This window comes from Rhineura floridana, chromosome 14, assembly GCF_030035675.1.
Source record: "Rhineura floridana isolate rRhiFlo1 chromosome 14, rRhiFlo1.hap2, whole genome shotgun sequence".
NCBI lineage: Eukaryota > Metazoa > Chordata > Lepidosauria > Squamata > Rhineuridae > Rhineura > Rhineura floridana.
In genome coordinates this window covers 13,935,018-13,960,641 of record NC_084493.1, presented here as the reverse complement: position 1 = coordinate 13,960,641, position 25,624 = coordinate 13,935,018, and the positions used below count along the sequence as shown (strand labels likewise).

The 25,624-nt window shown below is 43.2% G+C and overlaps 1 protein-coding gene across 3 annotated transcripts; it reads left to right on the top strand.

Annotated features, from left to right (window-relative positions):
* Nucleotides 1-473: 473 nt before the first annotated feature.
* Nucleotides 474-24,708, top strand: LOC133369832 (lamin-L(III)-like). Of its 3 annotated transcripts, none has more exons than XM_061595489.1 (11): nt 475-1,351; nt 8,282-8,438; nt 10,961-11,086; nt 12,043-12,213; nt 15,841-15,945; nt 16,088-16,329; nt 17,980-18,208; nt 18,827-18,934; nt 20,369-20,485; nt 21,214-21,312; nt 23,144-24,708. In XM_061595489.1, the coding sequence occupies exons 1-11, from the start codon at nt 981-983 to the stop codon at nt 23,174-23,176; spliced, it is 1,758 nt and encodes a 585-aa protein (XP_061451473.1). In that variant the 5' UTR covers nt 475-980; the 3' UTR covers nt 23,177-24,708. The 3 variants fall into 3 exon arrangements, with proteins under 3 accessions (XP_061451474.1, XP_061451473.1, XP_061451475.1); XM_061595491.1 differs by lacking the exon at nt 23,144-24,708 and adding an exon at nt 21,906-22,047 and having other exon boundaries at nt 788-1,351; XM_061595490.1 differs by lacking the exon at nt 21,214-21,312 and having other exon boundaries at nt 474-1,351.
* The last annotated feature ends 916 nt before the right edge of the window (nt 24,709-25,624 follow it).

Here is a 25,624-nt window from a genome sequence, read left to right as displayed (position 1 = left end):
CTAATTCTCTCTCGCCCTTCCCCTTGGATGGATATTGTTGCTCCTCAAAAAGAATTTGACTCCTTGTCCCAGGGCTGCCGGCATAACCAGAAAAGCAAGCACAGCTTCTTCCTTTTTACAGAGGCCTGAAATGCAGCAATCAGCAGACCGTGGTTTTTCATGGCACTGAGTTAAATGCTATCACCTACTAATTGCAGCTGTGAAAAAAAAAGCTGATTTTAAAGGGACAGCTCCAGGCTGGCTGCAACCAGCGAGGTACAAGGAGGGCAAGGGCCCAGGACTCAATTTCCCCATCTCCCAAGAAAGTCCGCTGGCAACTTGCCATCCTAAAACCCCACTTCCTTGGGAGTAACCCCCACTGAATTCAACAGGGCTTTCTTCTGAGTAAGCAGTCCTCCAGCTGCCCAGCAAAATTATGAATGAACATAAATAAAGAGGCCACGCCCCCTTTCCTCGGAGCTGTGCTGCCCTTGGCGCGCCTATTGGCTCAAAGGGAGCGCATGTCAGGAGAGGCATCGCTGATGGAGAAGCAAGGGGCGGGGAGTGGTTTGGGATGGACGCGGGGCAGAGACGTCTGAAGGTTGGTCCTGCGGAGTGGTGGAAGTGCCCGGATGCCCTTTGCAAGAGGCTACTTTACTGGTACTTTTCTGCTCCGTCTCCAGGCCTTGCATGCAATGCGCAACCTTTCCCGCCAGACGCGGGTTTTTCCGGCCCCTTCCAAGTGCCCAAGCGCCAAGCAGGGAGTTCTTATCGCGGCCGCTACCAGAGCTTTGAAATAGAGATATTATTCTTCTATATCCACGATAGGCATTGATCGCACGCCTTTATTGACCTGGCGCCCTTGCTCCACTGCAGGAGAGGTTTCTCCTGCCAGGCCGGATTTGTTTTGCGCCTTTGATTCCCGGGAAGGGCGAGGAGGCGTTCAGAAGGCGGCCGCTCGCAAGGTACTTGGCTCGGTCCCTACGCCCTCGCCCTCCACGATGGCAACGGGGAGACTTTCCACGCCGGTCTCGGCAGACAGCGGTCTGGCCTGCGAAAGCTGCTTTTCCTCGCCGCTCAGCCCCAGCCGTCGGAGCCGCCTGCAGGAGAAGGAGGAGCTGCGCCAGCTCAACGACCGCCTGGCTCTCTACATCGAGCGCGTCCGGGCCCTGGAGGCCGCCAAGGCGGCGCTGCATCTCCGCCTGGCCGAGTACGAGGAAGGCAGCAGGCGCACCGTGGGCGTCCTGCGGCGGAGCTACGACAGCGAGCTGAGCGCGGCGCGCAGGGTGCTCGACGACCAAGCCCTCCAGCGCGCCGCTCTGCAGGTCGAGCTGGATAAGCTGCGCGAAGAGCACAGGCAGCTGCTCGCCAGGTCGGTGCCGCCAGGGGGCGCGCCTTCCCACGGTCTGCCTGTCTTTTTCTTTTTTAAAATCGGCCTCCATCCATGGGGGTGGTATTCAGAGCTAGTCCTACTCGGAGTAGCCCCACTGAAGTTAATATACAATACTGACTTAGGTTTATTCATTTCAGTGGGTCAGCTCTAGGGATGGAAAGTTCTGTCAGTTCCTGTTCTCTCCCTTTCTCATTTATCTGATCTTAAATTCGGTTCTCAATATTGCACAGCAATTTGCAGTTTTTTAAAAATAAAAATCCTCATGAAAGTTCTTCAGCCTTTTAGTACGAATTTCTCCTGGTGAACGCATTTTTGTAGGCAGTTTTGACTAATGTACACATTTTTGCAAGCAACTTCTCATATAATGCATTTTTGTGTTATTTTCACTCATATATTCATTTTTATGCACACTTTCCCTAACATATGCATTTTTGTAAGCATTGTTTGGTTGGCGAACTGCATTGCAAATTCGAATAACTGCGAATTTCAAAGGATGGCTGTGTTTCAGTTCACATATTGCTTTGGAAAGTGCAAATTTGATAGATTAGGCTTGAAATGCAAACAGAATCCAATGTCTCGCCCATCCCTAGTCAATTCTGGGTAGGACTTAATTGAATACAACCCATGGATTCCAGGGTGGTGCATGTTTTTAGATGTTAATGTTTTAAATTTGTTTTTGTTTTGATTACTGCTTTGTCTTGTTGCTTTGTTGTCTGTTTCCCAGAGCTACTTTGGGAGGAAGGGCGTAGCAATTATTGTATTCCATTTATGAATCGCTTCCCGTAAAATATCTCAAAGCAATTCCACAGGGGAAAACATCAGTGATAAAGCCAATTTAAAAACAATTCCATATGTAAAAAAATGTCAGATAATTCCACATCCAAAACAGATACAGATCAACAATAAGCACAATAATCAAAGTTCAAATGTAACTGTGGCTTTTTGTGTGTGAGAGAGTAGTTACCTCTTCTTTTTTTGGGTGCCGGCACCCATGGCTCTTTTATCAAGACGTGAGAACCGACGCCTCACTTTATTACCAAAAAAAGCACGGAATATAATACAATACCTGAAAAATCATCTTAAACCTTATATACCCAGGCCATCACTGTGCTCTGTAGATGAGGGCCTCCTGCAGATACCATTTCATCAGGAGGTCCATCCCGCACAACGCAGGAGTTGGGCCTTTAGTGTTGTGGTACCTACCCGTTGGAGTTCCCTCTTCTTAATGTTAGATGGGTGTCATCTCTGTTGCCTTTTTGGCATCTGCTTTCTCTTTCAACAAGCTTTGTAAGTGGAAACCTTATCCCACTCTGCCTCTCTCTTGGAATAGTTTTTAAAATGTCTTATAGTCGTTTTTAGTGTTTTTGTTTGCTACCCTGGGTTCCATCTGGGAGGAAAGGCAGGATATGAATTTACAAAGTAAATAAATAATTATCCCTCATAGCTATAGAAGCAGACTGAATTGTTATGAAATGATGGTGATGTCTTAACCTTCTGCCTTTCCATAATCAAGATGGTAGATCTACCACTCTTGGTAGATCCCCTGAGTGGTGCAGTAATGACACTGCCTGAGCAGGACTTTGGACTGAGCAGGACTTCTAGCCACGGAGAAAGTGGATGGAGAAAAGCTTTTCTCCCTCTCTCGCAACGCTAGAACTCATGGACGTTCAATGAAGCTGAATGTTGGAAGATTCACGATTGACACAAGAAAATACTTCTTCGTGCAGCGCATAGTTAAACTATGGAATTTGCTCCCACAGAAGGCAGTGATAGCCACCAACTTGGGTGGCTTTCAAAGAGGATTGGACAACTTCATGGAAGACAAGGTTCTTTGATGGCTCCTAGTTATGATGGCTGTGCTGCATCTCTAAATGGTATGCCTCTGCATTCCATTTGCTGGAACCTGCAGGTGCAGAGAGTGCTCTTTGCACTCAGGTCCTGCTTGTGGATTTCCCAAGGCATCTGGTTGATCCAGAAGGGCTCTTCTTATGTTCTTAAGGGACACCTGAGTCCAAACTCCTATTCAGGCAAGAAGCTCACTGTGAATGGCGACAACAGTGCAAAGTAAGCTGTGGAATGGATTAAGCAAGTCAGTCTGGTTTGGATTTTGCAGGACGCTGAGCTCTTCAGAGGAATTTGTTTAAGGTTGGAAATGTTGAGCCTGACCTTCATGAAATCTGTTGAGGGGTTGCTTGACCTACAGGGATGAAAGTATATCTCTCCTTCACACTTAATGATTGGAGTATTATACACTTATCTTTGGGGCTATTATTTCGGGACAAAAATCTATTTATTTTATTGTTGTGTGTTATGTTTATGTACCACCTTTCCTCCAAGGAGCTCAAGGCAGTGGTATGATTCTCTTGTCCTCCATTTTATCCTCACAACAGCCCTGTGAGGTAGGTTATGGTGAGAAAAAGGAGTGACTGGCCCAGTGTCACCCAGTGACCTTCATGGCTGACAGGGGAATCAAACCCTGGTCTCCCAGGTCATAGTCCAATGCTCTAACTGTCACACCACACTGTAATTAAATTCTCAAAAGAAGAGACTCACTGGATGATTGGCCACAGCCTCTTATCTTAATTTGCCTCACAGGGTTGTTGTGAGGTTAAAATGGGTATGTGTATTAGACTGGTAATATCTCTTAGGAGGGAGCTGTAAGTTACCCTTGGAACAGTGCTTCTTGGATTTGGTTCTGGCTTAGGGCAACCCCAAGGAAAATTTGGGATCCCAGTTTGGATGACTGGATAGCAAAATTTGCCTCCCCCCCACCTCCATGTACACCTGAGAGATAGCCAAACACACAAGAGTTTTTTATTCAAATTAACAAACAGTAGTAATGACAACAAGAGACTGATGACACTGACAGAAGATCAAAACTGTCCATCCCTTCCCAAGGTCTAGATGTGCCAATGAAAATCTCTCTCCTTTGGCCTTAGTCGTGGCTAATTCAAGGATATAGTCAGTGGAGTAGGTGTCCCCTGAAGATGCAAACATTGGAGAGTGTGTTGCAACATAAACTGTCCAGGAGACAGCAGCAGCAAATGCGAATGCATTGCATGTACTTCAGCCAACCCGTGGCAGCTAGGGGTGTGTGCATTGACTCTTTGTGGGGCCTGAAAAACAAGGTGAATTGAGGTGATTTGGAGGACTTCATGCCCTGAGTTGAAGTATAATGCCAATAACACAGATACCTTGGGTCAGATCAGGGCCCCCACAATACCTTGTGTTGCTCCGTTGTTTCTGTATGTACCGTCCAGCTCTATGTTTTCCTGTATCTCTAGTTTTGTGGGCTTTGCAAGCAGTAAGGCTGTCCAAAATGCTGCCTGCAAAGCACTAAGGAGCTCTGGAGTTGTGGTGGTTGTTGTTAAAGCACAGCAGCAGGGGATTTTTTTTAAGTTAAAAGCTTCATTTAATTTTTTTTAAATCCTGTGCTGCTCTGCTTCAACAACAACAGCAATAACCACCCCAGAGCTCTTCAGAACTCACTAGGCAACCAGAGCTTCCTTTTATCCAGAGCAACTTGGAACCTGAAAATAGATTGAGGAGCAGAGAGTTCAGAGTGGCTCAGAAACAGGGCAGAATTTTTAAAACTTCATCGCTATGATTCAAGGTGAATCTTGGGGGCCATGCCAATTCTGCAGGCAGGAGCAAATTTGGGGGCATTGCACACACTTCAGCCAGGTAGTGGCTTTTTATAAGCTTGGTGGTGGTGCTAATAAGCCTCTGATATTTTAGGGCTACACAGTGTCTGGGATTTCTTGGGGAGAGGAACATAGGAAGCTGCCTTATACCAGGTCAGATTATTTATCCATCTAGCTCAATATTTTCGACTCTGACTGGCAGAGGCTCTCCAGCATCTCAGCCAGAGGGTCTTTCCTAGCCCTTGCTACTGGTCCTTTTAACTGAAGATTCCAGAAATTTGCACCTGGAATCTTTTGTATGTAAAGCATGTGTGCTGCTTATGGTCCCTCCCCTAAGGAATGCCAGTTGAAGACTGTCATGTTCATGGTTGTTATGTGCCTTCAAGTCGATCACGACTTATGGTGACCCTATGAATCAGCAACCTCCAAGAGCATCTGTTGTGAACTACCCTGTTCATATCTTGTAAGTTCAGGTCTGTGGCTTCCTTTATGGAATCAATCCATCTCTTGTTTGGTCTACCTCTTTTTCTACTCCCTTCTGTTTTTCCCAGCATTATTCTCTTTTCTAGTGCATCTTCTCATGATGTGTCCAAAGTATGATAACCTCAGTTTCATCATTTTAGCTTCTAGTGACAGTTCTGGTTTAATTTGTTCTAACACCCAATTATTTGTCTTTTTCGCAGTCCATGGTATGCACAAAGCTCTCCTCCAACACCACATTTTGAATGAGTTGAAATGTCCTGTTGATACACTCCCTAAATCTCTCAAAAACTTTTGAAAAAGAGCCTTTGTGATGCAGTTGAGACTACAAATGCTTCACCTTGCTAGCAGCACAGCGCTATATGCGTCTACTTGGAAGTAAACCCCACTGAACTCAGTGTGGCTTACTCCCAGGTAAGTAGGTAATAGGATTATAACTTAAATCTCTTTTCATCTGCTGTAAATTCTTGTGGGCTTGGTCTCCTGCTGCTACCTTGGTTTCTGTCCCAGAAGCAAAACTCAAAACATCTTGAAAAAGCTAAAGTAACATGTTTCTGAGGAATGCAGATGGATAGATTTATGGAAAAGTACATATTTATAATATCTTGGAACACAACTTAGAATGTTCTTTTTTCTTTTCTTTCTTGTGTTATTATTTGTGATTTGAAAGAATGTTTTCTTTTTTCTTTAATAAAAACAAAATAATTTAAAAAAGGTAATCCACTCTTAGACATGGGGTACGAGATTAGGCTTTTGCTAGCTAGAAATTCCTTTGTGGCTCCTTATGTATTTAGCTCTGTGTGTTAGGTATCATTGCTTTTTGAATAAGGGCATTTAAATGAAATGTGGAAATGAAAATTGAAGCATAGTAAGAAGAGTTTATTTTACTCAACTTTCCATGTGATATGCAATTAAATTTTTAAAATGCAGTTTTGATTCTTCATGCATTTCGCTAATTACTGGGACTTGACTAGTGGCTTATAACATGGATATAACTATGTTTGTGGGGCTTTTGTTTTTTAAAAAAGGTGCAAAAATATAATGGCCTTATGGTGTATGTTTCCTTGAGTGTTTGAAATTGGCCATTATCATGTGGATTTTATAGAGTTTTGTTGTTCCTGCTGAACAATACCCATAGCGGGATTGTTAATGTACATTAGTGAACGTTTACAAGCTTTGGTGCTGTTTGTAATGGAGGACATTATGTCATTGTGAATCAAATCTAATTTACCAGTACAGCCTGAAATGCCACATACTCTGTGAAAGTATCCTGTTGACAGGATTTGTCAGTTGGACGATTTTTCTCAAAGTTTATGAGCCAGCCCTTTAATGGACAGTCGTCATAACTTTTAATTTAATGTTGCACTTCAGGTAGTCACACACACAAAGAGATCATTGCTTTTTAAGGCTGGTAGAATTTCTGTTTCTTGTCTCCAGTGATATACCTCTGCCTAACCTACCTCATAGGGCTGTTGTGAGGATCAAAAGGGGGAGTATGGGAGAACTACTGTAAACCGCCCAGAGAGCTTCGGCTATGGGGCGGTATACAAGTATAATAAATAAAAATAAATAAATAAATAAACTAATGTATGCTGCCTTGAACTCTGTGGAGGAAAGGAGGGATATAAGAGTATTAAATAAGAGTATGCATTACTGAAGTACTTTTTTCTGATTTTGAAGCTATTGCCAAAAGCAGTCAGTTTAATTGTAGACATACCAGTGATAAAGTATGCTTGTTTGGTGCCAGGATCATCTTCCACTGAGTTTTGGTGCCTACTATTTTCTCCTCAATGTGTCTGTATTTCCTGGTGCTACTTCCTGTTACATGTAGAGAGTAGTGGGTTCAAAAACATAAATAACTTGTGTAGCATGTCCATTAGACTTCCGTCATTCCTGCCTGGCTGGATCGGGATGGTAGCCTCATGTGGCCAAAACTCTTCACGTTTCTGTTCTGTAACAATACTCGGCGGGGTGGGGGTGTTGCCATGGCCACAGAAGTGTTTCCTTAAGCCCCACGTTGTGGCCTGGCAGATACTCGTAGCAATGTTTGTTCATGTAGTTCAGACAACACAGGGGTTGTGTTGTTGTTGTTGTTGTTGTTATTAATTATCATTATTTTATTTAGGACTGAGATGTTATTTGCTAAAGTTGGGCGTATCTGTTGTTAGGGCCTGAGGGGATTCATTGTGTTCAGAAATCCACTAGTTTCCAGAAAGGATGGAAGGATCTGTCAATTTCGGTTTTCTCCGTTTCTGTTTCCTGATCTTAAATATGGTCCTCCACATTTCTGCAGCAATTTGCCTTTTTTAAAAAAATTCTCATGAAAATTCTTCAGCATTTTAGTGTGATTTTCTCCTAATAAACACATTTTCAATCCCCTTTTGAGTAATGTACACACGTTTGTGAGCAAGTTCTCCTAATGTAATGCATTTTTGTTTGTTGTTGTCACAGATATATGCCTTCCTTTTTCAACAAGACTTTTAAATAGAGACCTTGTTCCAATCTGGGTCTGTGTTGGAATTGCTTATAAAGATGTTGTTAAAGCTTCTTCTTTTTTAAAAAACAAAATGTTTTGTTTTAATAAGTTTTTAAATGTGTTTTGTTTCAGCATGTTTGTTTTTAAGGTATTTTGGAGTGCTTTTAGTGTTTTTGATTATTGCCCTGGGCTCCTTCTGAGAGGAGGGGCAGGATATAAATTGAATTAATTAATAAATTAAAAATAATAATAAATATTTAAAAATCATATCTGTAAGATGCAAAGCCTTCTATTTACACTTGTTCTCAGGAACTCTAAAAAAGAGGTTGATTTAAGCCTGGCAGTTGCTCGTGCAAGGGACCTTGATGCTCAGCTCCACTCCAAAGCAGCAGAATTGGCAACATCCTTGAGTAGACAGCAAAGCTTGGAGAACGATCTTCAAGAGTCAAAATATCAAATCATCTCTGTAAGGGTTTGCTCTGTAAAATCTAAAATCTGTTGAAACGGTGACAGTCATCCTTGATATTCCAGGTTGCAAGTCACATGTTCTATTATTTTTGTGTATGTTCTCTGAGCTGTGAAGTTTCAGGGGGTGGCAGTGCTTATTTTTGGAAGGAGGTCACTGGAAGCTTGTGGATTTTTTTAAAAAATCTTTTAACTTATTTACAGATATTTATCTTGGGATTGCCTTATTTTCTTGCCTGGTCAGTGCAGCCATTGGGAGAAGCACTCTTGCTGGTGCCTCGTTCTCCTGATGTCCATTCCCCAGTTGAAAGGAGTAAGGTGCTTGCAGCACCTGCCTTGTACAACTCCCAGCAAGCATCTGTGGTGCTATATTTCAGACACTTGCTTAAAACATTTCTCTTCACTTCGGTGTTCCTCCAAGGGTGACTCCAGCGATCTTTATTACTGACCATGGTGAATTTTATATGGATTTTTTATTGTATTGTTCGTTGTGTTTTTATATTCTACTGTACTTTGATATTCCATGTTAAACAGGATATACACTTGTAAAACAAAATACACAGGTTGAACATTGGCCCAACAGAGAGCTGGTTCCACTGATTTGCAACAGATCTCCAGAAATGCTCAGCCCTGCATCTCCTGATGCTATTAGCTTCTATGGAGAAGAGCCATAGCTCTGTGCTGGAGCACTTGCAGGTTCAGTCCCTGGCCTCTCTGGCAATGCCAGCTCCAGGTTTTGGAAGGCTCTTGGGCAATACATCCTCCATGGGCTCTGCCGCCTCAATGAATCTTTCTCTTCACCACCATTATCACCAGCTGTTGCTGTTGCTCTTCCTCCTCATCCCTAACGCTTGCTTGCTAGGCAGAGAGCTAATGAGTAAGCAAGCTGTGGCATCTACCAATACTCCTTCTCACTATCACTGTTTGGGTCAGAGCGAGAAGTGGGTGAACAAGCAGGTTGCAATGGCGTGAAGAGGAGAAAGTCCAAAGGACTCTTGTGAGTGGGGCCCCTGCTGGAGTGGGGCCCCACAGCAAATGCCCGACCATGCTTACTTGTGACAGTGGCGCTGCTCTCCAGGTAGGGTTGGGAAAAACTCTTGTCTGAGATACTGGATGACCTGTACCAGTCTGTGTAGACCAGGGGAGGTGAGCCACTTTCAGCCTGAAGGCTGGATTAAAACTTTCTGGGCCCAGCCTTCCAGGAGCTGCGTTCCAATGGTGGGCGAGGCCAAAGCCCTCCAAACCACAAAAACAAACCAGAAAAGAAAATAGAAAAACAGCTGAGCACGAAACATAAGCTTGCAAAAACTTTTTTTTTTACATATTTCTCATTCAATTCCCTCCTAGCATTGTGGGGAATTGCATGCAAACTACATTAAATGTCCATATAGTGCATTTTCAGTCTAACCTTAGGAAAGCCATGGAAAGTGGCGGGGCACTGCAGGGAACTGTTTTGGGGGAGCACACTATGAGCTGAACTGCATATTATGTCAAATGTGTGAACTGCATTTAATGGATCTGTCTCGCTAAAAAAGAAAAAGACCAACAGCCACATTGAGTATGATTGGAATTGGATACACAAGGAGAGAGGGTTTTTTTTAATCTTTTCCTTTGCGTGGTTCCTAAGAAAATTGCTCCCCGGGAGCTGTCATTCCCCAGGATGGAAGTTGCACCTTCTGGACATGTGGAGGGATTTTTCTCAGCACCATGGTGCAGGGAAAAAGAGTTAAGTATGGATCCTCTCCCCTTGGGCAACATGGCTGTTCTTATAAAGAACAAGAAGAATAATTTGGGAAGCTGCCTTATAATTAGTCGTACCACTGGACCATCTCTCCCTGGTTTCACATCTTTCCCGTCCTTCCTTGAAGATTCCAAGGACTGAAACTGGGACCTCTTGCATGCATAACATGTGCTCTACCACTGAGCTACAGCCCAGGGATTGCACATTTAACAATGTCGACTTTGACTCTGTTCATGCAAGGCACTGGGCAGGCCTTTGCACTGCTTTCCTAGCCAATGTGAATTGAGAGTATAGCCTGGAATGCATATTTATACCCTGTAAGCAGAGAGAGGTAGTGAAAGGCAGAGTTTAAAAATCTGATGTTCTCTGCAACGTAGTTTGAAAGCTATGATGTAACACAAAGTCTGCACTAATGAACCCCCACAAAGTTGGCAGGGGCACATGGATGCACCACCAATTCATACATCTGTGTTGCTGTCAAAATCTACATGGGGTATTTTGTTGAGCATTAGTTTAAGTTCCTAAAACAGCAAGGCATTGCACAATATAAAACCTACAATAAATAAGATTAACATAACCCTACTTGCAGGTTTATAATCTAAATAGATTTAAGAAAAAGGGAAGGGGGTAAAGGAAGATTGATTTTTTGGCTGTGTTGGAACATGTTGACTTTCCAAGGTTCCATTTTTGGTCTGTTGGTCATTGTAGTAGCAGTACTACTAGGGTAGTGTTAAACTTTTGCTAACTTGAAGTATAGTGGAAAATGTTTTCTCCTTTCCTAGCTCAAGAAGATGGTTAGTGATTCCAAAACCCATCTTCAGAATGAGACGTTGAGAAGAACAGATGTGGAAAGCCAAATGAAAACTCTAAAGGAGCAAGTGACATTTCTAAAGAACCTCCATGAAGACGTACGTACATCTGACATCTTAATTCCAGCCAATCTTTAAAATATTAAAATAAAACTAGATTAACTTGACAAAATATTTTAATGAGATAGATGTAGATACCTTGTCAGGTTATCTGAAGGAGGTCCTCTTTGTGTCTTGAGATCTGTGGATGAATTTTTGGGACTCCGTTACTGGAGACCCAGACTATGGTTGTGTTTGCATTTCATGATAAGCCCTGGGTTATTGTGTTTTATTACTCCTGCTTTACTCCTCCCCTCAAATAAGCAGGATAAGCAAACCTAGAAGCCTTGGCTTCCTGTTGCATCTGAACCAGGATTTATGCTTGATTGTTCCCAATAAGCCTTGATCAGCAACTCTGGAAGAGAGAAACCATGAACTTGGTTTTGGACAACATGCTCACATGGCTTAGCTCACAATAGTGCAGCAGAACTGGAGAAGCAAAGCGGCCACAATCTGCTCTCCAGGAGTCCACATGGTGCATTAAGCCATCTGTCGGGAATGCTTTGATTTGGATTCCTGCATTGCACAGGGGGTTGGACTTGATGGCCTTATAGGCCCCTTCCAGCTCTACTATTCTATGATTCTAAGCCATGGTTTGGCTTAGTGTTGCATGCAAACTGATCCAGTGTGTTGTATTCCATACAGTTGTGCCTCGTGAGTGACAACTGCATTTGTGAAAAAATGCCAGTGCAGGCCATGGTTGCATGCAAAAGGGGCTTCAGTGTGGATTGCACCTAAGGTTACTATGCATCTATTTTAATTGTTCTTAATGTGCTATGGATGTTCAAATTCAGACCAGAATTTAATCAGAAAGAAATGTTGCATGTTCTTTATTCCAGGGTAGCACTGGTAACAGTACCCTAATTTGTTTCTCTATTAAACTGTAACATACCATTATTTTAAATGTGGAGCCTACTAAATCCTTCCTCCACACTGTACTTTCTTTTTCCTCCTAGGAGCTTAAGAACAAGAAGCGATTCTATGAGAGCAGGATTCAAGAAACAGAGTCTGGCCGTCAGCAGGAATATGAGAGTAAACTGTTGAATGCCCTCAAAGAGCTCAGGAAGGAACATGAACAACAGATTCAGGAGTATAAACATCAGATAGAGCAAAACTTCAGTGCCAAAGTGAGTGATTTAGTCAGTCTACTGATAACTGGGGTGGGGGAGTGAGCATCTTGCTGCCCAGTCAGAGTTACTCTAAAATTGATTTCTTCATTGTTTTCTATGGGCAGACCCCACTCTTGCACGGAAGGGCGGGGGGGGGTCAAAGGGACTCAGAAGTTGGGTAGACTGTTTGATTCTAGCAATTTAGTCTAAGGCCAGGGTCCGTGAGCTTCATTCCAGTGGTCCTCAGCATGTCTGCATTAAATATTCATACTGGTTTTTAATTGTATTTTATTGCTTCTTTAATTCTTTTCTTGTATTTTATTGTATTACAATTTGAATTCTACACAGTGCACGTTAAAAAGCTATACACTGTAAGAAATAAAATACAATTAAAAGCGCTACAGCATCTAGCACAGCACATCACAATTGTTACAGCAGGCAGAAAAACCATTAAATGGTCCGCCAAGACCCTCGGCGATTTTCAAGTGGTCCATGGGGGAAAGTGTTTGGGAACCATTGCTCTAAGGTTTAGCCATGGCATGTTGACGTTGTCTGTTGGGAGGGGGGAAGGGAAAGCGATTTTCAAGTGGTCCATGGGGGAAAGTGTTTGGGAACCATTGCTCTAAGGTTTAGCCATGGCATGTTGACGTTGTCTGTTGGGAGGGGGGAAGGGAAAGCGATTTTCAAGTGGTCCATGGGGGAAAGTGTTTGGGAACCATTGCTCTAAGGTTTAGCCATGGCATGTTGACGTTGTCTGTTGGGAGGGGGGAAGGGAAAGCGATTTTCAAGTGGTCCATGGGGGAAAGTGTTTGGGAACCATTGCTCTAAGGTTTAGCCATGGCATGTTGACGTTGTCTGTTGGGAGGGGGGAAGGGAAAGCGATTTTCAAGTGGTCCATGGGGGAAAGTGTTTGGGAACCATTGCTCTAAGGTTTAGCCATGGCATGTTGACGTTGTCTGTTGGGAGGGGGGAAGGGAAAGCGATTTTCAAGTGGTCCATGGGGGAAAGTGTTTGGGAACCATTGCTCTAAGGTTTAGCCATGGCATGTTGACGTTGTCTGTTGGGAGGGGGGAAGGGAAAGCGATTTTCAAGTGGTCCATGGGGGAAAGTGTTTGGGAACCATTGCTCTAAGGTTTAGCCATGGCATGTTGACGTTGTCTGTTGGGAGGGGGGAAGGGAAAGCGATTTTCAAGTGGTCCATGGGGGAAAGTGTTTGGGAACCATTGCTCTAAGGTTTAGCCATGGCATGTTGACGTTGTCTGTTGGGAGGGGGGAAGGGAAAGCGATTTTCAAGTGGTCCATGGGGGAAAGTGTTTGGGAACCATTGCTCTAAGGTTTAGCCATGGCATGTTGACGTTGTCTGTTGGGAGGGGGGAAGGGAAAGCGATTTTCAAGTGGTCCATGGGGGAAAGTGTTTGGGAACCATTGCTCTAAGGTTTAGCCATGGCATGTTGACGTTGTCTGTTGGGAGGGGGGAAGGGAAAGCGATTTTCAAGTGGTCCATGGGGGAAAGTGTTTGGGAACCATTGCTCTAAGGTTTAGCCATGGCATGTTGACGTTGTCTGTTGGGAGGGGGGAAGGGAAAGCGATTTTCAAGTGGTCCATGGGGGAAAGTGTTTGGGAACCATTGCTCTAAGGTTTAGCCATGGCATGTTGACGTTGTCTGTTGGGAGGGGGGAAGGGAAAGCGATTTTCAAGTGGTCCATGGGGGAAAGTGTTTGGGAACCATTGCTCTAAGGTTTAGCCATGGCATGTTGACGTTGTCTGTTGGGAGGGGGGAAGGGAAAGCGATTTTCAAGTGGTCCATGGGGGAAAGTGTTTGGGAACCATTGCTCTAAGGTTTAGCCATGGCATGTTGACGTTGTCTGTTGGGAGGGGGGAAGGGAAAGCGATTTTCAAGTGGTCCATGGGGGAAAGTGTTTGGGAACCATTGCTCTAAGGTTTAGCCATGGCATGTTGACGTTGTCTGTTGGGAGGGGGGAAGGGAAAGCGATTTTCAAGTGGTCCATGGGGGAAAGTGTTTGGGAACCATTGCTCTAAGGTTTAGCCATGGCATGTTGACGTTGTCTGTTGGGAGGGGGGAAGGGAAAGCGATTTTCAAGTGGTCCATGGGGGAAAGTGTTTGGGAACCATTGCTCTAAGGTTTAGCCATGGCATGTTGACGTTGTCTGTTGGGAGGGGGGAAGGGAAAGCGATTTTCAAGTGGTCCATGGGGGAAAGTGTTTGGGAACCATTGCTCTAAGGTTTAGCCATGGCATGTTGACGTTGTCTGTTGGGAGGGGGGAAGGGAAAGCGATTTTCAAGTGGTCCATGGGGGAAAGTGTTTGGGAACCATTGCTCTAAGGTTTAGCCATGGCATGTTGACGTTGTCTGTTGGGAGGGGGGAAGGGAAAGCGATTTTCAAGTGGTCCATGGGGGAAAGTGTTTGGGAACCATTGCTCTAAGGTTTAGCCATGGCATGTTGACGTTGTCTGTTGGGAGGGGGGAAGGGAAAGCGATTTTCAAGTGGTCCATGGGGGAAAGTGTTTGGGAACCATTGCTCTAAGGTTTAGCCATGGCATGTTGACGTTGTCTGTTGGGAGGGGGGAAGGGAAAGCGATTTTCAAGTGGTCCATGGGGGAAAGTGTTTGGGAACCATTGCTCTAAGGTTTAGCCATGGCATGTTGACGTTGTCTGTTGGGAGGGGGGAAGGGAAATGGAGGGGCAGGGGAAATTGGCCATGATGACTAGTGGCAACCGATAGCGAATATAACAGCTTATAGTTTCCTAGAGGGGAGCATTGGGGTTGGGAGATGCCACCATGAAGTTTAATCCCCACCCCAAGCTTTAAATCTACGTACTGTTACTAGCCCTGATCCTGAGCCCTTTAGCACTATATAGCTCAGCAGGCAAAGGTTTCAGGAGGGTGGGAAAGAAAGAAAAAAAGTTCGGTGTTAGTCCCAAACAGTGCTGTTCCAGGCTGGTTGGAGCCCTGAACAGGAGCACTGCTGTTAATGGCTGGATTTCTCCTAGCTGTTCTGTGGTAACAAAATGCCTATCAAATAACAGGAATGCTTCAAAATCTGCAGCAACTGCCTAGCTTACCAATTGGAGCTTAGAATGTTCAAGCATGCAAACTCTGGGGGAGAGCAAAGGGAGATGATTGGTCTAGTGAGTGTTGATGTAACGGTGAAGTGTTGGCTGCAATCCTATACACGCTTGTAAATCTCGTTGAATTCAGTGGGACAATTCTGAATGGATATGTGTACTTGCTCTGTTTCTTTGCATTGAGATAGCTTTTTCCCAATTTCTGGTTATTTTGGAGGGGATGCTACATTTGGGGGAGAACCTGTTAACACAAGTTTCCCCAACTGATCACGTTACTTTCCTATCCTCCCTTACCCCTGTCCATTGGGATAACGTCCCTGTCCACACCAGTGGAATAGTTCAAACTGACAGACAGATGCATTCACTTATAACCATCTGGAAAAATATTGTAGAATATGCTGACTACTATGAATAGAAAGGGATAAGGCCTAGAATAGCTCTACAGCTGCATGTGTTGAATTGAGCTGTTATTCAAGTTTGTGAATATTAACATATTAAAATTAAAGTTTGCAGGGCGAGTTAGCTTTTTTTTAAAAAAAAATAATACTGTTTTTGCAGATGGAAAACATCCAGCTTTCTGCTGCAAAGAATAGTGATATTGCCAATTCTGCTCAGGAAGAGCTCAGAAAAACAAAACTGAGAGTTGATACACTGATGTCACAGGTAAATAGGTGCTGAAAACCAGGTAGAGTGAAGCATACTTGAGAGGGAACAGAGTCCCCTTAATGTCTTTATGAAATGGGTCTCTGTTAGCATGGCTCTGTTCTGATGTGCATAATAGTAAAACATTTCTGTGAAATCTTAGAATGCTACAGTGGAAGCCAGGATAAGAGAGCTGGAGGCCAGAATAAGGGATCTGGAGAAGACCATTGTCTATGAACGAGACTCATCAAAGAGATGCATAGCTGAAAAGGATAGGGAGATGGCAGAAATGCAGCAGCAGATGGAGGCTCGGCTGGAAGACTATGAGCATCTTTTGGATATGAAGCTGGCTCTGGATCTGGAGATCAGTGCCTATCGGGCAATGTTGGAAGGAGAGGAAAAACGGTGAGTTGAGTGATACACATCCAGCAATTTTTGAAGGGAGTCATGTTCTGAATTGAGCAACAAGAGCCGAGTGGCCACCAGTATTGGCTGCCACCTACTGATGCTCCCAATAGCAGAGATCTGGGCAAAGGCCTCTTTAACTCTCTCTTGCCCAGTGTGAACAGCAAGAGGAGCTATGCCTTTATTGTGCATCTCCGCCACTGTTTAATATCCTCTAATGTGCCAGCCAACAGACACAGGTTAAATGGGAGTGAGCAGCTGATAATTCATAGTAAGTGGAGGGCTGCTCAAAAGACGGCTGCTTTTCCCAGTGACGAATAGGAGTTAAAAGTGCCCTTTGCCTGTATCAGCTCTCATGGTTAAAAATAACTGGTGCATAAGATGGGGAGGTGCTTTAGAAGCCAGCATGAGTCACATTGAGCCCTGAGGCTGCCAGTTGTGTATCCCTAATTAAAATAAAAGTTCTCAATGCGTTTATTGTAGCAAAAGATCTCTCAGAATGGTCCAACTGTGTCCAACAAAATCAAAGCAGATGCAAGAGATGAGATTTCCATCAATCTTCCTCTTCCTCCATGGTCATAGGATGAGCTTGGGAAAGTGTCTTTTAAGGTTTCTGGACACTGAGAATACTGTGTCCAGTTTGGTAACTGCACCTCCAAAAAAAGGATATTGTAGAGCTAGAAGAGATGCAGAAAAGGGCGCTAGAGTAAGTCCTCTACAAGGAAAGGTTAACAGCACGTAAAAAAAACACCTGCCTTCAAGTCAATTCTGACTTATGGTGTATTGGGGGGGGGAAGGGCAAGTAAGGGAGGGACATGATAGAGGTGTATAAAATTATGCATGGTATAGAGAAAGTGGGTAGGGAGGAGTTTTATTCTCCCTCTCTCATAAACCTATAAACCAGGTTCATCCAATGAAGCTGAATGGGATTCAGGACCAAGAAAAATAAAGACTACTTCAAGATGCACAGAGCTAAATTATGGAATTTGCTACCACAAAATGTAGTGATGGCCTCCAACTTGGATGGTTTTAAAAGGGGGTTATCTGAATCCATGGACGGTAAGGCTACAGGTGGCCACTAGTCATGATGATTGTATATTATCTCTGGTAGCAGAGGCCATATGCCTCTTGCTGAGGAACAACAGTGAGAGAGGGCTATTGCGCTTGGGTCCTGCTTGTAAGCTTCCTACAAGCATCTGATTCATCACTGTAATGTTTGCTAACCAAGGTCATGAGATCATCGGTACCTGTGTTCTGCAGCAGCCAGTTACGTGAGACTGGAGAAAATGCACAGTGTAATGTTGCAACACAGGAAATTGTGCCTAACCTTGCAGAGGTGAGCTCAACATGGGGATGCCATTTTTGATGGCAGCCCCATGCTGAACGTACTGAGTTGTATCCCACTAAATTCTACTCAGAGTAGATCCATTGAAACGAATGCATCAAAGTTAGTCTTGTCCATTAATTTCAGTGGGTCTGCTCTGAGTATGTCAAACGTTGGGTACAACCCAATGTGTACACCTCCTTATCTCTTGAACTACATAGATCTGGCATCATGACAGATCGTGTTTACCATGGAAAAGGGGCAATACAAAAAACAGAGTTCTGCCATAAATGACTGCCTAATTAGAAAGGCTGCTTATTTTGTAGGTTAAAACTGTCCAGGCCCTCCTCGGAAAGTGTTGGAATGCAGGCAACAATCAACCAGGGCTGCTCCCACTTCCTGCAAGGAAAGAAAAGGAGACGGACACTTGCAAAACAGCGAGCCCACAGCATGAGCTTCAAAGTGGTCCAGCATGCTTCATCTTCAGGAAGTGTCTCCATAGAAGATATTGACACAGAAGGAAAATTCATCAAAATTAAAAACAATTCTGATAAGGTATTTTTAAATGATTGAATCTCTGGACTAATGCATGGCCTTATTCAGTGTAACTGGCAAACTTGTGTTTCCAAAAACTTAGATTCCAATTCTCCTCTGCAAAGCAACTTCGGGACAAGGTGATTTTTGCAGGGGAGAAGCGATGGGCATATTGCTTGATGACCACCACTCTACTTGTTCCTTTCCCCCCTGCAACTCCCAAGTCACTCTTATTCTGTCCTCCCCCCACCCCACAGGTATTAGAAAGTGTGGTGATGCAAACAAGTTGCAAAGGAAGGGTTAAATATTATGCTTGATAATTCTCTCCTACAAATCATCCCCTCCTAACGCTGCTTTGCAGCATCCCAGGGTGATGATGGATAAATTACCCCTAAAAGACAGTTTGTTCTGTATTACTGTTCTTCTGTTGGAACATACAATCACAGGAGAGGATTGATTGAGTTCTAGATTGTACACTCAGTGCAAGTTGGGCAAAGGTGAGGCCCAAGAGGCCTGGTCAGTGTATATGTATAAACCTTAATACCTATCCAGAATGCCCCTTGGAGGAAAGGTGGAATATAAATATGACAAATAAATAAATAAAACTGTTAATTGTGTTAAGCACTGTTTTGTTTGTAGGATCTGTCACTAACTGGATGGATGGTAAGAAGGCATTACAGAAATGAATCTGACATAATGTACCAGTTTCCTGCTCGATTTACCCTTCGGGCTGATCAAGTTGTTACAGTGAGTGAAAATCTGCTCTTCCTTCTTCCAAACTTTAACATGTTTTTAATTTTTTTACTTTGCTTCCCATTATAAGAATGTTACAGATGCTACCTACAAAAGGCCCTAAATCAAAAACTGGTAAAGTATCTGAGAGCAAAGAAATACAAACTTGTGCACTCTAAAATGTGTTGGACTTGCTTCAAACAGCTTTGTATAGTGTCATCTATGTACATGATGTTCTTTCAAAGGACAGGTTTGACGGAACTCTGCCCCAGGGGGCATACAGACAAGGTGAGTTTTGAGGATGGATTTGAAGGAAGGAGGTGGTCTCATGAAAATGTTCTAGGATGGAAGCAGTTCAAAGAAAATGGCCAGCAAGTGACAACAGTTGAAGTTGTTTTAGATAACATGGTGAGGAACAGACCTGGCAAAACAGTCTTACATTCCTTGGTACCAGCCTTAAGTTTGGGGGCCCAATATTGGATGATAAATTGTTTAGCATGTGTTCTATATTGTTTTAAATTTTTTAATTGTGTTTTAAATTGTGTTTTAAAAGATGTATTTTAAATTGTATTTGTTTTTAGTTATTGTAAACCGCCCAGAGAGCTTCGGCTATGGGGCGGTATACAAGTTTAATAAATAAATAAATAAAATAAAATAAAACTCCCAACTTTGGCACCAGAACTAACTTCCTAGAAAAATCCTACTTGGGTTCCTAACTCTAGATATACTAATTTAGAGTAAATGTTTATGTTGACAGTTTGGTTATATATTCCTTTAATGCCTGTTGATTCACGAAATGTGGCCATGGATAACCACAAAAGCAGGTTGTTTTCAGTTCTGTGGTCCTCCTGATCCAGCTCTAGTTGCAGGCAAGTAGTGGCCCAAGTGGCCTTTCCACATCTTCGTCATAATTTCTACATTGAGTTCATTGGGGCCAGATGTACATCAGTTGCATGTACTATTATTTCCCCTTTGGGGGATTGGGGCCAGTGTCTGTACTTGTTGGTATGCTTCCATGTAGGTAATGTGAATTCCTGTTGTAATTATCCCTTCCCTCATCTCTTTCTTCCAAATTCTTTTTAATTCAGTCTCTTGAAACAAGAATTCATCAGTGTAGCCAGATTAAGACTGTGTCTACTAATGCACAATGCAGCTAACATAGTTGCTGACATGATCGTGTCGCTGTTATCAATATTGTCAAAGGCCTACTGATGTTTGGCATTGTGCGTCACATTCTTCCGACAATCGAATTTTGCTGCAGGCTGACTCTTCCCATGATATCACTTGCACAGTCACATTTGTAGAGAGCTTCTGAGCATTTTATACTAGGGTCGATGTTGCAGATGAGTTTCAGCTGGAGGGTGGGGGAGCATTGTGCATTTACCCGTGTAAAGGTACTCTTTAGCCATTCAAACATAAATGCTTAAATCTTTTTTTTTTCCTTTGAAGATCTGGAGTGCAATAGAAAGTTCAAGCCCAGGTCCTGGTGCACTTGTTTGGAGATCCCCAAAGTCGTGGGGAGTTGGAGAGAACATTACCATTGTGCTTCTTGATGCGGATGGCAAAGTAAGTGCCAAACTAACCTACCTCACTCACTGCTACTAGATATTATTCTTTTTAAAACAATATATTTTCTTTCTTTTACCAAAACAAAGTACCAACATTTGGTACTTGATATTATTCTTGAGTTTGTCAGTCTTGTAAATTAAGACCAAACAGCACCCTCCTGCTGGGCTCAGAGGAGGGTTGAAGCACCTGTCTGCTTGCCTGCATAGAGTTACATGCACTCACCTGTCTGCAATTCCTTGTCTGTGGCAAGTCTTTAAATATATCTCTGGTTTCCATCTTTTGTTGTGTTCCTTGGTGGAGAGGGGCTTCTGCTTCCTGTGCCAAGCAAAACCCTTGTTCTCCCAGGCTTTTAAAATCTGCCACTCTTATTCATTCATTCATTCATTTTTACATAAATAGCCAGCCCTTCACTAAAAGAGTCTGAGGGCAGGTTACAAAACTGTACAATAAATACAATTAAAATGTAAATCCACAAAACAGCAGCACAGAGCACTTACATGTTCTGTTCTTTAATTCTCTGCCACTTTTTAATGTGCGTTTTACTCTTGTCATTTTATAGTTCTGTTGTTTGATAAGATTTTTATCTCCCTTTTATAATTGTTTATTGCTGCCCTTGTATTGATGGTCGGTTTTTTTGTTTTATTTTATATTGTTGCTATTCTACAATGTCCAGACAGCAATAGTTACTGGGTATCTAAAAAATTTAGTAAATAAATGACTTGCAGGAAACTGCAGAGGGAAAGATCACTTATGTGGATAGAGGAGAAGGGGATGGAGAAATGGAAGATGCTGCTGGGCAAGAAGAAGTGGAGCTTCATAGTCAGGTAGGCTTCTTACTCCAAAAGTGAGAAATGCCAAATACTTGCATTCAGATCAGGCTGACTGGAGCAGCTTTTTGTTTAAATCAATTGATGCCATGTACTCTTCCAGCCACAGTAATATTTTATTGCTCGATGTTGTTTTTCTCCTGACATGCTGGGGGAAAAAGAACAATGAAAATAGGGGGGTTTTTTATGACAGTCTTGTAACATTTTACAAATATTGAATGATCATCCCCAATGTTGCTGCTTTGGCTCCCATCTAGCAATATCATGAACCTAGCTTAGCAGGGCATGAACTGAGGTAGATGGTTAAACCAAGTCTCCATTATACAAGCCTAAGATGAAATTGGACAGTAGGACAGTATGTTTTTCAAACTGTGTTTCTAGGAAGTTTGGGGTTCTTCTTAAAGAAAAGTCAATAGTTGTATCCATTGCACCACCCTCTGGCCACATCCATCAGTTGGCAGGAAACATGGCCATTGGACTGGAAAAAAAATCCTCCAATCCTATTTGTATGAGTTAGATTAGGGCAATATTTTAGACAAAAATTCTGTTCCTAATTAACTGGGTGAGTTGTTGTTTTTACACACCTGCAGATCAGAGGCACCGATCTTAGAAGAGGCATTTCTACTTCACCCTCACACAGGAGGGAATACTATTAAGATGAGGCTTACTGCAACAGGCACAGAAACCATCTAAAAACAAGACACATTTCGTAAAAAAACCCTATTGCTGTAGTACTATGTAAATGTGTGCAGATTAATTAAAATTAATTTGATCAATCAGCTAGAGTGACAGCAGCCCTACTTTATTTTATGGCTACAGTTGTGACATTTCTTTTAAAGCTGCTTTTGTTACAGCGCATCTGTTTAACCTCAACATCTTGACCGTTGTCTCTCACACTGAGGAAAGTCCTGAGTTTTCTAACTAAAATTAATTAAAGTTTGTGTATAAGTGTAGGGAAATATGATCTCTGGGAAATTACTTGGAAGGGCTTTGGAGTGTAAAGGTTTTCTTGGCATTATGTGTGTTGTATTTGCCTCCTGTTTATATTTGCTTTAAAAGCATGTCATCTCTCATTTACATGGCTTCTTAACTTTACGTTTCAGGCATAGTAAGTTGTTCAGGTGTATAACTTCTTTTTTGTAGCAGGTGAACCTACGTCTCTTAAATGCAGTGGCTACCATTAAATCTAGAGCAGTGGTTCCCAACCTTTATGAGCACGGGACCCCCTTTATAAGCTGAAAAAAAATTGTGACCCCCTCCCCCCAGGGAGGCAGGCTGGCTGCCAGGAAGGAAGGGGGAAAGCAGCCTTTCTTTGCAGGCTTGCTTCTTTTTGCTTTACAAAAAGCCGTCTCCTCTCATTCTAAGCAAGGGCATTGCCAGTAGCGGCAGTGCAAGGAGATGGGAATCAGTGATAGTAATCCCCTCTTCTTCCTGGTAGCTCCACCCTCAGCCTCCTTTGCCATCTGCCATGTATTTTATAGGCAGATGCCTGCCCTTAGTGCGCCTGAAAGACGCTCTGGTGCTTCAGCAAAAAGCCTCCCCTCTCGTTTGGAGCAAGGGGAGGTGTCATCTGCAGCGGCAGTGGAAAGCAGACAGTGTCGAGGGAGTGAAGACTTTTTTTACAAAATTATTAAATAATTCATTTCTTTATTGTTCACGGCCCCCCTGGGGTCCCGGCCCCCAGGTTGGGAACCACTGATCTAGAGTATGGGTTTTCTTGGCCTGAATGCACAGCATGACTGCAGTTTTAGGTCTACTCCCATGGCTCCTGTTCTCCAGTGAATTGGATCTAGCCTGTTCTTTCTCTTCCCCCCCCCTCTCTCTGCAGCAAAACGAAAGTCGCAGCTGCCCCATAATGTAGCCAAGAGAAGATGGTGACCATCCGTGGAAGCTTCCTTCAACTAAATTGGCACTCAGCCATTTGCCAGAGATGCTCTTGGATGCATAAGCTTGAAGCAGGAAAGCCGTATCTGGCTTCCTAAGAACGTATCTCCCCAGATGGCGGAAGTTGCCTTCTGTTGCATTGGGTCTTGCTGAGGGCAGAGCTATTCAGGCTGGAATATAGTTCACACTCGCTCTCCTCGATGAACAGACTCATGAACCCCCAAAAGGCAATAGCAAAGGACCCTTGTGTGCAAGTATATGCATAGAATTAGGATATTGGGGGATGGCAGGTTATGCCTCCTGAACACAGATAATCTTGAAGTAGTTTCTTTGATGGCCTTTGGAAATCAAGCGAGCGAAATCCTGTAACTTATTTCAGTGGTAAAGTACACAGATGGGGGTGTGCACTATTGCTGAATTGAATGGCAAGGCCCCACTTGCTTAGGAGGCTTCTAAAGGTCTGTTTTCTAATACCACCTAGAATGGCCTGATCCAGAGAGGCACTCGGCAGAGCTCTCTGTTCCTCTACTGAGCAAGGCAGCCCCCAGGCACACACCTCAGCTTGAAAAAATGGTTTAAAGTTATTCTTATGGCAGGGTCCTGAGAGGACTTTAGTCCTCCTCAGTAGCTTGGGAAACATCCCGTTACGTATGCCTAATTAAAGGAGTTCTTCTAATTCATTAACACCTCGCAGCAACGTAATACTGTCAGGGTAACTTGGTTGAGGCACGGGTGCACTGTAGCATTCTGTTAGTTTGACTTATGACAGCTGGCTTTATAGGAAGATCTTGAGCTATTTGCTGGTCATTCAGCCTCATCTATCATCCCAAAGCTAGCTGGAGGCCCTTCAGTAGGATACAGAAGAGGACCAGAGAAATGCCAGGTGTGTTTGTGAACAACGCCTGAACTTTTTCACAGTGCACACTTATATCTGGATGGGTTGCATTTTGAAGCTCAGGGCTGAGTTAGGGCTCTTTCATTTTGTTCAGAATCAGAAAGGGTGTACCTATTGCTACAACTCTAAGTGTTAGGACAGGTTTGTTTTAATATAACTTTTTTTCTTGCAAGGGTTCCTTTCAATCGGATTTCTTCATCAAACATTTTAAAATAGTTATTTAATATTAAATACTATTAATACTAGGCTTGGCCTCTGATATTTTAGCATACTTAATATATTTAATTTTGGTACTTCCTCATATTCAGAATGTTAGATGGAAATAAGCTAATCTCTGCTCTTACGCTGGGATTTATTTAAAAGAGGGGAAAATTAATTGAACCACTTGCTTTCTATTAAAGGAATCTCTCATGCAGCTGATGATTGTTTTTGGCAGGCCAGAATGCTACACTGACTGTTTTATTTCTAAGAAATGAAGCAACCAGGAGAGAGCTGGGTTGAGCCTTCCAAATGCACATTTTTATTGTGCTGTATTTAAGCAAACTGTAGACCTCTCTACTTCTGTGGAACAAGATTTCGCAAAAATAAAAATGCAATGAGCTAATCGAAACAGGCATAGTGTGCTTCCCCACCATATCTTGTGTTGTGTGATGGCTGCTAGTTTATGAGGCTTTAAGAAAAAAAGGACCTATCACTTGTTAGTTGAATGGAACTTCCATGTATGGAAGAAGTATACCTTAACTAGCAGATTATTGTAGAAAATGCGGGAGAGGTGTTTGCAGTTATGTCCTGCTCATGAGCTTCCAGGAGCAGCCTGGCTGCTGTTGGAAGAAAGATGCTTGATTAGATGGCGGCTACTGAGCATATCTGAAAGGAACACCTTAAAGTTATACCAAAAGAACCTCACTTTGGCATAGACATTGTTGAAACTGAAGACTCCCTAAATGGACAAAGCAATCCAAAGGGGGCAAAGGAGGGAGAATCCAGGGCAAAGAAGCCACCACATCCAGAGGCCTTCCAAACATGTGCTGGCAAGGTGGACGGCCTGGGGCAGATTCTCCATTCCCCCCCACCCAGCTTTGTTTCAGATGTATATTGGGGACAATTCTTTGATACACCCTTGGAATGCCTCCTTATTGCCTTCTCCGCTGACTGAATACTGATGGTGGAGGGACAGTTGTGGAGGTTTCCATGGCTGCGAAGAGATGGCCTCTATGGGCAGTAGTGACTATCAGAACTATATCAACTGTATCAATAGTATTACTTCCTCCCTGCCAAAACAGGATCAGCACAGCACATGTCTTGTTTCTGTTATTTGGGCTGATTGCAGGTGTTGCAACCACTCACCATATACTCAGAGGCAGATGTTACCAAATTCTTCCAAGCTACACAGGAAGTGAACTGTAAAAGACCAACCCAAATTGTATTTGCATTTTTACCAAGTTGTAGGGCAGTACAATATCTCAGAGAGGAGGTTAGGTCTCCTACTCCTCTGGTACATTCATTATAGCTGCCCAATTTCCCTGCTTT